At 34.0% G+C, this 11,887-nt stretch overlaps 1 protein-coding gene across 2 annotated transcripts; it reads left to right on the top strand.

The window, feature by feature from the left end:
* Nucleotides 1-1,293: 1,293 nt before the first annotated feature.
* On the top strand, nucleotides 1,294-11,526 carry LOC139519900 (ankyrin repeat and SOCS box protein 13-like). Of its 2 annotated transcripts, none has more exons than XM_071312201.1 (2): nucleotides 1,294-1,644; nucleotides 10,284-11,526. In XM_071312201.1, the coding sequence occupies exons 1-2, from the start codon at nucleotides 1,641-1,643 to the stop codon at nucleotides 11,132-11,134; spliced, it is 855 nt and encodes a 284-aa protein (XP_071168302.1). In that variant the 5' UTR covers nucleotides 1,294-1,640; the 3' UTR covers nucleotides 11,135-11,526. The 2 variants fall into 2 exon arrangements, with proteins under 2 accessions (XP_071168302.1, XP_071168301.1); XM_071312200.1 differs by lacking the exon at nucleotides 1,294-1,644 and adding an exon at nucleotides 5,788-6,046.
* The last annotated feature ends 361 nt before the right edge of the window (nucleotides 11,527-11,887 follow it).

The following is an 11,887-nucleotide window of genomic DNA, read 5'->3' as shown; positions in this document are numbered from 1 at the left end:
TCCCATGTGCAGGTGAAGTTGGTATATATAGCTGCTTAGTTGGGGGAAATTAATTAGTTCAAAATTAAAATCGTCTCGTTTGTTATACATTCTGGAACTGAAATGACTGTGTTTGTCAAATTTGAGGCATAAGTGTATTAATGAGGCGAGGGAAGCCGTGTCTATTTCTTTAATTTCTAGTTCTTGTACTGAGAATATTTTAATGGATTCGATGAGAAAAATTTGGATTGTTAATATAAACAGCAATATATCTGAACGTCAACTGAAATGATCTGGCTACTTTGATCTTCTTTTTTTGACAAGTGCCTGAAGGAACTCATGACGAAATACGAAGAGGCCAACAAGGATAAGCGAAAAGTTCTCATAGGAATGCCGACTTTTTGTTGAAATAGTCCTCAAAATTCAACAAATATGTTGTCAATAAGAAACTCTAGAATACTTAAAATCATGTGTTCCTCTGTAAAAAGTAAAATCACAAAAATACTGAACTCGAGAGGAAAATCAAATCGGAAAGTCCCTAATCACATGGCAAAATCAAATGACAAAACGCATACATCAAAAACGAAATAACAAGAACTGTCATATTCCTGACTTGGTACAGGCATTTTAAATGTAGAAAAAGGTGGATTAAACCTGGTTTTATAGCGCTAAACCTCTCACTTTGTTGACAGTCTGTATAGCATGTTTTACCTTTTTCTTCACTATAAAGTTATTAACACAATATGCCGTGTGGTATCCCAAAGTAATACATTTGTCGCGTATGCTACAATATTTATGCTGAACAGTATTGTAGAATATATCTTTTACACGATTTTACTACAATTTCAAATTCACATGAAAATTACAATTTGGTACTCGACAAATAAACTATTGACTTAGAACCTTAATTATCCCCATCTACTATTTTGCAAAATGTTTCTCAAATTGAACAACCTGGTCACAGTATCACTTTAAATATTGACCCATCGAGCCATCATGTCTAAAAGGTGACTATAGTTTGTTTTTGGTTACCTTACTCATGAGCCTTACCCTCAGATTTGATGTCCATATTTAACATATATTAATACTTGGAAAATTCAACAGTAAAACAGTTTGATACCGATCAAATTAAATAATCAGGAAGACTAAAGTAGAAGGCTTAAACATAATATTATGTTTAGCATTAAATCTAAATAGTGAATGTAAATCGTAAACGTTCTAGGCATAAAAATGTTGAAAATATACACAATCCTTTGCAAAAAAAGAAGTGCGTGTGAACTTTCCATACAAGGATAAGGTTGTGTTAGAAAGTTCAAAGTGAACGAGTTTCCGGAGTAAAAAGAGTTGTCTATATTTACAAAAGTGCAACCTCAATGACCATGTTCCAATTCAGAACGATGTCGTCTCTTCTGAAAATGATATTGTACACATATACATGATGAATAAAATAAAACGGGAATACGTCGTTATAATTAAAAACCAAGAAATGTATTTATAGTCTGCGTTGATTTGCCTCCTCAAGGCCTCTACTTCATATCAGTGTATTTCCTCGTGATAACATAAATATTGGTCGATAACTAAGTCATGACAGTATGTTGTTCTGTACTGAACTGATAGTAAATTGTTTCTACTATACAACAGATCAGTAAATTATCTCTTAAATGGGTAAGTTGTTTAATTTTATTCTCGTTGAAATAAAGGAATGAATCAAGGTATGGTAAATCATAATTTCTCCATATTTTATCCAGGTATAAAATACAAATATAACGATTACATAAAATGAAATACTTTTTTGCATTAAACTAAAATATTTAAAGTTATTTTCTAACTTGATTATTTGTACAAATATAGAAATAAGAAGATACCATGGATACATGGTATGCTTTCCAATGAGATGATCAGCTCTTCACCAGATAACAACTACAGGTAATCGTACGACCCTCAGCAGAAAGCAAAAGCGCTGACGCCATAAAATGCCACGAAATTATCTTACCAATATGTACACTTAAAATAAGACAGCGTTAGCAAGATAACTTCAGTCCACTCGACTCCGGGGCGAACATATATCATGCCATTGAAAGATTTAGATGTTTTGCATTTTAATTGTCTTTATCCGATTATTTTTTTTCTGTTCGTGACGTCATTTCGTTCTTTGAAAAATTCATGTAAACAAATGTATTTACATTCCAACACATGATCATCTGTATATCAGATGTTAGTAGCTTTTCTTTTTCAAAATATAAGTCGTATTTAAATTAAGTAACACTCCAAACACCCGTGCGACCATCGCACAAATAACCAAATGCAGGACGAATAACAGATTTTCTGGCAGGAGGGAGTTGGGGCAAAAAGGACAGAAGGGACAGAGCCGGATTTCGATTGCACAGGGTTTCCCCTTTTGTAGGAAAAATGGTTGAATATATCGGGAATTACTGAGGCATGACTTGAGCGGGCCCTTTCTTAGACAGTCAGTGGAAAACTGGATCCGCCATTAGCAGCGGACGGAATATGCATTTCGTCTGCTAGGTCGGCTTATAAATTCGAATGTCTCATGTTTAGTTCTCGACAAGTAATGTTTTACGTCAGGCAGGCTAACAAATTGGACCTCGTTATTTTAGTGGTAAATATGTGCGTGAATTGGGCCAATAATTCCTTTAAAATTGAAATTACAAGAAACTTTCAAACGACTTATGTTGACCCTGCACAAACAGTTGAATTCCTCGTTTTCGCAGTAGCGGAGGACATTTTGCAATAGGGTATAGCAATATTTTTAATATAGTTTCATTCAATTCATCTCTATATGGTAGGTGTAAGTTTTTCCTAAAAAAAATTGTAAGGCTCCGTCTATCTTTCAATTTTATTTAAATTTGTTTTGTCGTGTCAAGTCATTACTGACATACAAGCCAGCAAAGAAGGGTACACCCAAAACTAAACTAGCATCTACTCTCAGTTTGAAGCAATTTTGAATATAAAAAATATTTTACTTGTATGAAATGTATCTGGAAAACAGTACATCAGCATGATTCAAATTCAAACGTCCATATTGCAATCTTATCCTGTTTTTTTTAAATTTTCAGTCGGTTTATTTCAACAAAAAAATCTCATATCCCCAAAACCGCTATCAAAAAGCGCACGACAACGAAAAACATAGTTAGCTGTTCAAGTATCATATATCCGAGGTCGATATCCATTTGTGTAAGCTCGACCGATTCAAATGAAGAGTGAGTCAATATCCTGTGATAGGTTACTATTAAACAAATGCTGGTCTAGAAATGGGTCAAGGTAACATATATATAATTCGGTTAAAGACTTTTAGATTTAGTAAACATGGTTAAATAATGTGTGGTAAAAATGTACAAAGGCTGGTTATATATAGCTTGTTTGTATTCGTAATTCATTTTAATACTTAATAAAACTATTAGTCAGGTGTTTCCTCTTAGATATTCATTCATAACTAAGTAAAGTACTTGCCAATGGGCAGGTTGTCTTCATGAAAGTGTGGTTCAAAAATAGTAAGCTCAGCGATGACACCGTCCTATGAAACGGGGTGTTTTAAAAGTTTTTTTTAGTTTTGTATTTACATGCCTGGTATATTTAGCTAATAACATATTATCATAATCAAACTTTATATTTTAAACAGATAGCATTTTTCTTATCTAAATGCTTTTGAAAAGCAATAAAGATTTGATTTGATGCAATATTTTTATATCTTTATGGCATTATATTGCATGTGGAGGAGGACCTGCTTACCCTTCTTGGGCACCTAAGATCGCCCCCAGTTTTTTTGTGGGGTTCTTCATATTGCGTAGTCTTTAGTTTTCTATGTTGTGTCCTGTGTACTATATTATATGTCTGTTTGTCTTTTTTCTTTTTTACCCATGGCGTTGTCAGTTTATTTTCTATCTATGAGTTTGAATGCCCCTCTGGTATCTCTCCCCCTCCCACCCACCTATTTTACGAAAGAAGTAGATGTTAAGTAAATGTCATTGAAACAGCACAATAACACTTATTAACCAAAATAGTCTCCAGTGATGACAATCCCCGAGTGTGTCCGTCAGCACAATATCCCATGAATTCAACAGCCCAACTTGATCTGTCTGCTGCTTATCATATACCATCAATAGTTCAATATAATATGCAATTGATGATAAACAAAAATGCAATATAATATATGTTTATCAAAATTGAGCATCCGGGATACAAATAGCATTTATATTCACTACACATTTTTCTTATTTGATAGAATTGCATTGTCGGACTTCGGTATATTTGATTTATAAGCCAGTTTGCTTCTTCTTCTTCTTCCAAATAATGAACACAATCAACAAACTGATTATACTGCCATGGGTTTGGTGCGCTTACAGAACCACCCCCTTCCCCAAATTTATTTTAACATCATTCAGCTTTGTCATTCACGGAGCTGATAAAACCCCAGGAGGGAGAGCATTCCAAACCCGGATGGTTCTTGGGAAGAATTATGATAATCACTGGATGCCGATGGTGGTTTGAAGCATTTGTCATACATGTTTCTATACTGTCTTTCTGGTGGTATTATCGCGCTCAATTTGATATGGCCACTTTATTGTTTTCTATTTTATAGAGCATTGTAAGACTTGCTTCTTTTCGTCTTTACTCCAGAGATGTCCATTTAAGGTGTCACGGTATCATGCTTACACTGGAGCTGGTATGGTGTTTGTTCGATACATAACATGTCTTCCTTGGACCATCTCGATTCTGTCAATTTCTATTTTATCATCCCATACTGGACATGCGTATTCCACAATTGGTCGAGTACTAGTGTTTTGTAGGCATTCTCTTTACTGTGGTTGATCCTATATTTAGATTTCTTTTAAGGAATCCAATTGTTTTATTCGCTTTATTATAGATGTTGTGTACATGGTCATTCCATATTAGTTCTGATGTAAATGTGAAGCCTGTGTATTTAGCACTGATAACTGTTAAAAGAATGTTGCTATGTTAGTTGTATGAAGTTGCAATTTTTTTATTTTTTTTCTGCTGATGGTAAGCAAATTGCATTTGTCCGGATGGAAGGACATTTCCATTTCTTTTCCCAAATTCCAAGTTTGTCTAGATCTTTTTTTTTTTTAATCTTTGTCTGCTGATTAGGTACCGTTTATTGTAATGTCTGCAAATAATCGGACGGTTGATTTAATCCCGTATGGCATATCGTTAATGTAGAATAGAAATAATGTAGCCCCACGTACAGAATATGGGGATACTCATCAGACTCTACATCAATATGTGAGGAGCTTTCACCATCCACGACTACTGCTCTAGTCCGATATGACAGAAAGCTAGCGAACTACTGTAATTACCTTGACCCCACTTAGTTATACTTAAACTTAAAAGTCCACCCTTGACGTGATTACTAGAAATATTGATAATTTAGATTTTACTGTTTTAAAATCTTTTTTGTATTTGACTCAGGCCATTGGTTTGATAATTACATAAACAGTCCTTTTGCATTTATACTTCTCTGTACCTCCCTATCATCCACGAAATAGTGGATAATGATAATCTTAATCTACAACAATAAATAGATATACTGGGTATATATGTCTATTGGGCTGTTTATGTGTTAAATGCATAGACTTTTTACAAGTCATACTCCTAACGTTACATGAAATACCATACACACCCCACCTCACCCAAGTCCTCTCGAAAATCAACAACATAAATGAAAAAACATGCTTCTCAGGGTATGATAATACACTAATCGTACCAGAAAGAAGGCGTAAATAGTAAATAGCCCTTGTGGAAAGGGCCATTTATGTAACTGCCATGACCAATATCGACACGAACTTTAAATTTTCAATGACTCATTTGTACTTGTTCATATGATTGAACATATTTTTTGACACTGTACGTCACGCAGCTATGGATATTTATATAAATATTTATTGAATATTTTTTTTAAATGTCTGTACAAGCGTGGTAACATTGATAACGGAGTACATACATTGTGTATTAAGATTTGAAAAAAATATGTTTTGGATAACCTTAGATCATGGTATAATTACAAAATGCAACTGGAAGTTAAATAAAGGTAAGATGATAAAATTAATATAAAAATAATAATTTATTTAAAAAAAAAAAATTAATGTTTGAATATTAAAGGATTGGCACCAACGATGCCACACCTCAAAACAACATTACGTTAGAAATGTTCCTTTGAATGATCTCGAATGGACATATATAATAACTTAGAATCATCGACTCATTATTTCTACCTTCAATGACTTGCACACACCTTTTTGATTTTCATGAACGTGTATGTTAGTTGTTTTAATTGATTGATTGGTTGGTGGTTGTTTAACGTCCAGCGGCAAATATTAAATGCATATACAGGACATGTTGTAGTTAGATATTAATGAACTCTTCTCTGTACAATTTTGGGATATGTGTATGTGCTAGCCGACAATGTGCAATCTATTACCTCAATCGGACATATACTTCTTCTGAATCTGAGCCCACAAGTCTTTGCTCTTTTTATTTGGTTTGGCCTAACCGTATATCAAACACACAACATCCTGCACTTGAATCCAGTAACTAAGGGTTTAAAACTATACCATTGGAATATCGTTAAAAAACATCATGATTAAGGCAATTTCAGGTATTTTTGTGAGCGTCAACGAAGAAAGGCTACCATATTCTTGGTCCCTTCAGTCAAACTTTTGAGATCTGAAAAATGTTTCTTAATCGGTTGACTCAAAATTGATAAATAATTATTTAAATTTTGTCTGCTTCTGTAACCCTTTTTTTTCAGTGCAATCTTTAGACACCACTTCAACTTTGGTAATGGTTCATCTTGCTGATCGTAATAGCTGTGTTAACATTTAAAAATCAGATTAAAGTCAAGCCATGTCCCTTTAATACCATTTACTTTCACAAATGTGTTAAAGGTTTTACATAGAAATAACACACAAAATATTATGTTTCATTCTCTTCATCCTACAATCATTAAACCCCGAGATTAACCACAAATAACACATTATTACTATAGCCAGTCAATCCTATGTTATGTAAACTTGAAACCTTTTTTCAAACTTGCACGCTATAGGGCATGATACATTTGGTATATCGTATAACTAAGTTGAATGTCAAAACAACGAAAGTTCATTTAGGGCGGTTAGTTTGTTGTGAAGCTAGGATCAGAAGCCCGCACACAGACATTAGGTATTAAAACTGATTATCCAGTGGCCAAAAAAAATAAGATAAAAAAAAATCAAGTCTAATCACGATATATATACATTTTAGTGTTAAATCGTCCAAAAGATTTTTCGCCTCGATTCGTTCGGCGGTGTATCAATTACGCCCCCTTTTAAAATTCAAAAAGCTGCCCCCGTCTCTGCTTATCATGGAAGAATATATTTGCAAAATCATCCCATCCATGCCCCTAACCTCTAAGAACTGTGAACTAGTTTCAGATATGTCTTCCCTTCAAGACTAACTTTAAATAATATAATGAAAAACACATATAATGTGTGAAAAAAAAATCATTTAAGAGCAATTAGTCGACTGAAGTTACATTATTCACATTATTGTAGATATTGTATCTGGTCACATTTGATGTTTCAGTTTCTATCTTTCTGCTTTACTACTAGGATGTAGCTATTAAAAGATAAAAGGTAAACATGCTAAAATATGTAAAATATCTTCATTTATTTCAGTCAATCGGTTTAAAAGACCACGACATGGAAAATCTAAAACATTTCAAACGAGTAAACTAATGGCCAAATTTATGACAATACAATAAAATGTAACGCAGCAGAAAATCCCGCAACCGGAGATGATCCTCAGCTGGCCCCTAAATAAAAGTGTGTAGTTCAGTGAAAATGGACGTCACATTTGACCCCAAAACATATAAATGAACTAAAATTTAAAAAAAAACATACAAGACTATCATAGACCAGCGGCTCCAGACTTTGGACAAGCGCAAAAATGCGTCGGGGTTAAACATGTTCTGTGAGATCCAAAACCTCTCCCTATACCTCTAGATAATGTAGAATAAAGAAACACATAGTTATAAGCACAGTACAACTGAGTTTAAGAGAAGTCCGAGTCCGATGTCAGAAAAGGTAAAGAAAAAACTAGCAAAATGACAATGATACATAAATCAACAAAGGACTACTAGCAGTTACTGTCATGGCAGCTCCAGACATCAATTAAACTGATTGAAAGATTTATGTTTTCATCATATGAAAATCAAGTACAATCCCTCCCGTTAGGGGTTTAGTGTATCATACCATCATAAAAAATATGAGAAGAACATAATCCAATCATACCAGCAGCTGGTTTTAAATTAGAATAAATGTGTTTATTTCCGATGCAAAGACCCTATGAGTGAATCAATATCAATACCAAAATATGCAATCCTTAATGACCTGAAAACTGTATCGTAACTATATCCTTTCCTAATAAGTCTATTTAAAGGTTTGATTAGATTTTGAGGTGCATGCTGACATTTGTGTGCTTTGTAAAGAATATTATATTTAAATATAAGATGTGAAATACCTGAACGTATAAGGTGTCTGCATGTTGATTTATTTTTACGAATGGTGTCCATGTACTGATGATAAAATTTAGTAAATGTTGCGACTAGTTTATGATATCGAAAACCCTGGTGTTATAATTTTTCAGTAATACAGAGATTTCTTTCTTTGAAATCAATTGCGTTGTTATGTACACTCGTGAGTGAATCGAACAAGTTGATATATATTCATCTTTTATTATATCTTTTATTGTTGGTTATGTCTGCTTATTTATTATTCTTTTTATCACAAGATAATAATACGGTGGCAGAATGCGGCCATGAAAGAAAAAAAAATATGTTGTTCCCTCAAGATACTATGTCGTTCCCTCAAGATGCTATGTCGTTCCCACAAGATAGCTTTCTCGTTCCCTCAAGATTCTATGTCGTTCCCACAAGGTACTATGTCGTTCCCTCAAGATATTATGTCGTTCCCTCAAGATGCTATGTCGTTCCCACAAGATAGTTATCTCGTTCCCTCAAGATACTATGTCGTTCCCTCAAGATGCTATGTCGTTCCCACAAGATAGCTTTCTCGTTCCCTCAAGATTCTATGTCGTTCCCACAAGGTACTATGTCGTTCCCTCAAGATATTATGTCGTTCCCTCAAGATGCTATGTCGTTCCCACAAGATAGTTATCTCGTTCCCTCAAGATACTATGTCGTTCCCACAAGATAGTTATCTCGTTCCCTCAAGATAGTTATCTCGTTCCCTCAAGATGATATGTCGTTCCCTCAAGATACTATGTCATTTCCTCAAGATGTTATGTTGTTCCCTCAAGATGCTATGTCGTTTCCTCAAGATACTATGTTGTTCCCTCAAGATATAATGTCGTTCCCTCAACATAGTTTTAAAATTGTATTGATATTGCTATGTTGAGGGAACGAGATAACTAACTTGAGGGAACAACATAGCATTTGGAGGGAACGACATATCATCTTGAGGGGAAACGTAATATCTTGAGGGAACGACATAATATCTTGAGGGAACGACATGATATCTTGAGGGAACAACATATCATCTTGAAGGAACGAGATAACTATCTTGTGGGAACGACATAGTATCTTGAGGGAACGAGATAACTATCTTGATGGAACAACATAACATCTTGAGGGAACGACATAGTATCACGAGGGAACGACACAGCATCTTTAGGGAACGAGATAACTATCTTGTGGGAACGACATAGTATTTTGAGGGAACGACATAATATCTTGAGGGAACAACATATTTGTTTTTTCTTTCATGGCCGCATTCTGCCACCGTATAATAACAATGCTCAAAGTTCGTCAAACATTATCATTTCAGGGCATTAACTCCTATAATGGTCTCGTGCATTTTAATCAATTAAAACCGTTTGTTTTAATGAGATGGTGTCAACATAAACACAAGAAGATGTTGTATGATTGCCAATGAGACAACTCTCCACCAGAGATGTCAATCTTGTATTACAACTAAAATTTCAACAAATGAATATACTTCTAAAGCACAAATGTTGATTGATTGATTACACTTTGTCAGGTTATCACTAGCACATGTTTTACAAATTACACTGTTAAATAATCCAATCCAACTTTTCTATATTTTTATTTGTTAAATGGATGGTTACTATCCCATTTACGTAAAAAAAAAGAAAAAAAAAGAGTGATTTGTCTATATGGCAAAAATTACTTACGAATGTTTCATTGCAATGCAACATGTGTCATACTCCATGTCGTAATAATCTTATCTTATTATATTTTTCCCTTTCAGAATCTTACAATGATGTCCTTAGACTTCAGTACCAAGACCCCAAAACATTACTGTTTGATGCTGTATTGCAAGGAAATACTGTGAAGGTCAAACAGCTTGTTTCTAGTGGAATAGACAAAAATACAGTCATTCATAGCCCAGTCAAGTGGGAAGGTGCTACGATCCTCGGTACTGCTGCTTACGAGGGACATTTTGAAATTGTTAGATATCTGGTAGAATCAGGAACATCCGTCAATTTCATTGACCCATGCATGGGAAGAAACTCCCTGCACTGGGCATGCATGGGCAATCAGTATAAAATAGCGAAATTTCTCATTGAAAACGGTGCTGCTGTAAATCATACAGACAAAGACCTCGTGACTCCTTTGATTCAAGCATCACTTTGTCAAAATCTTGATCTTGTTCGTTTGCTTATTCATCATGGCGCCGATGCCAACTTAGTGGACCGTCTGCAGTGTTCGCCTCTTCATTATGCATGCATGTATCGTAATCCTTCATTAGTAGAAATCATAATTAAAAGTGGTTGTGTTCTAAACAATCATTCTAGTCTTGCGAAAGGAACGCCATTATCTAATATAGTTATTAACATGGATATGCAAAACTGTTCTTTATTGTTGAATGCTGGTTATAATCTTCGGGGTGATTCTTGGTTTGAACAGAGTAAGAAATGCCATGATGACCATAGAATTAAAACTCTCATTGACCATCAGAAAACCATTAAGTCACTAAAAAACTTGTGTCGAATAAATGTTAGAAGACAGTTGTTGAAAGGTGTGAAAATAGAACAAACAATAAATTCACTTGAAATTCCGAATAACTTGATACACTTTTTGAACATGGAAGAAGTATAGTTATCCGAAAGCTGTCATAGTAATTTTTGGGTACATATTTTGCATATATTTTATATACACACTGTAAAACTCGTGCTTAGAAATTAAACACTAAATGTGTTTAGGATTGTGTTTAATTTCTAAACACATTTCCCAGTAAGCACATAATATTTAAACATGACTTTGTTTTAAACACACTTAAAAATGAAAGTGTTTAGAAATTAAACACATTTTTCTAAGCTAAACACGATTCTAAACACAATCCTAAACATATTGTACTGAAACACGTTTATACCTAAACATGTAAAAAAAAAGTTCACAACAGATGTGCTTAGAATTGTGTTTAGGATCTAAACACCATTTTTACAACTGCATATTTTTACATTTTTGACAAATAAAACCGTAAACAATCATACTTGGTTTATTAACTATTAACATTACATTATTAATGAATATATTTGTTAAGTTACAATATTTTGAATTCACCAAACACTTTGTATATCTAAAGTAAATATTGTCTTTAGCACAATCGGTTTGGTTAATGCAATGGAAGTTTTATATGATATGAATAACACGGTCTTTGCATTGTAAGAAATCAAGCTTTTGAACTAATGCGATTTTCATTGGTATTTTACATATTTTCATTGACATTGTTATTGTCCCCCTTGAAACGTTCGTCCGTCCGGTCTTGGTAGCGCTGTCACGTGAGTCAGATTTTTCTTGAAACTTATATCATAGGTTTATATCAGCAATGTTTTGGACGAGATCGAAAGT

This window comes from Mytilus edulis, chromosome 4 (assembly GCF_963676685.1).
Source record: "Mytilus edulis chromosome 4, xbMytEdul2.2, whole genome shotgun sequence".
In the NCBI taxonomy this organism is placed as follows: Eukaryota; Metazoa; Mollusca; class Bivalvia; order Mytilida; family Mytilidae; genus Mytilus; species Mytilus edulis.
Note: the sequence above shows the minus strand (reverse complement) of the source record. Positions and strands in the feature narration are given on the sequence as shown.

What these genes read in the sequence shown, in the direction of transcription:
- LOC139519900 (XM_071312200.1), top strand. Translation starts at nt 5,986, where the DNA reads ATGTTTTGGATAACCTTAGATCATGGTATAATTACAAAATGCAACTGG. An exon ending in CAACTGGAAGTTAAATAAAG is followed by an intron (nt 6,047 to 10,283) that starts GTAAGATGATAA and finishes TTTCCCTTTCAG; the next exon opens with AATCTTACAATGATGTCCTT.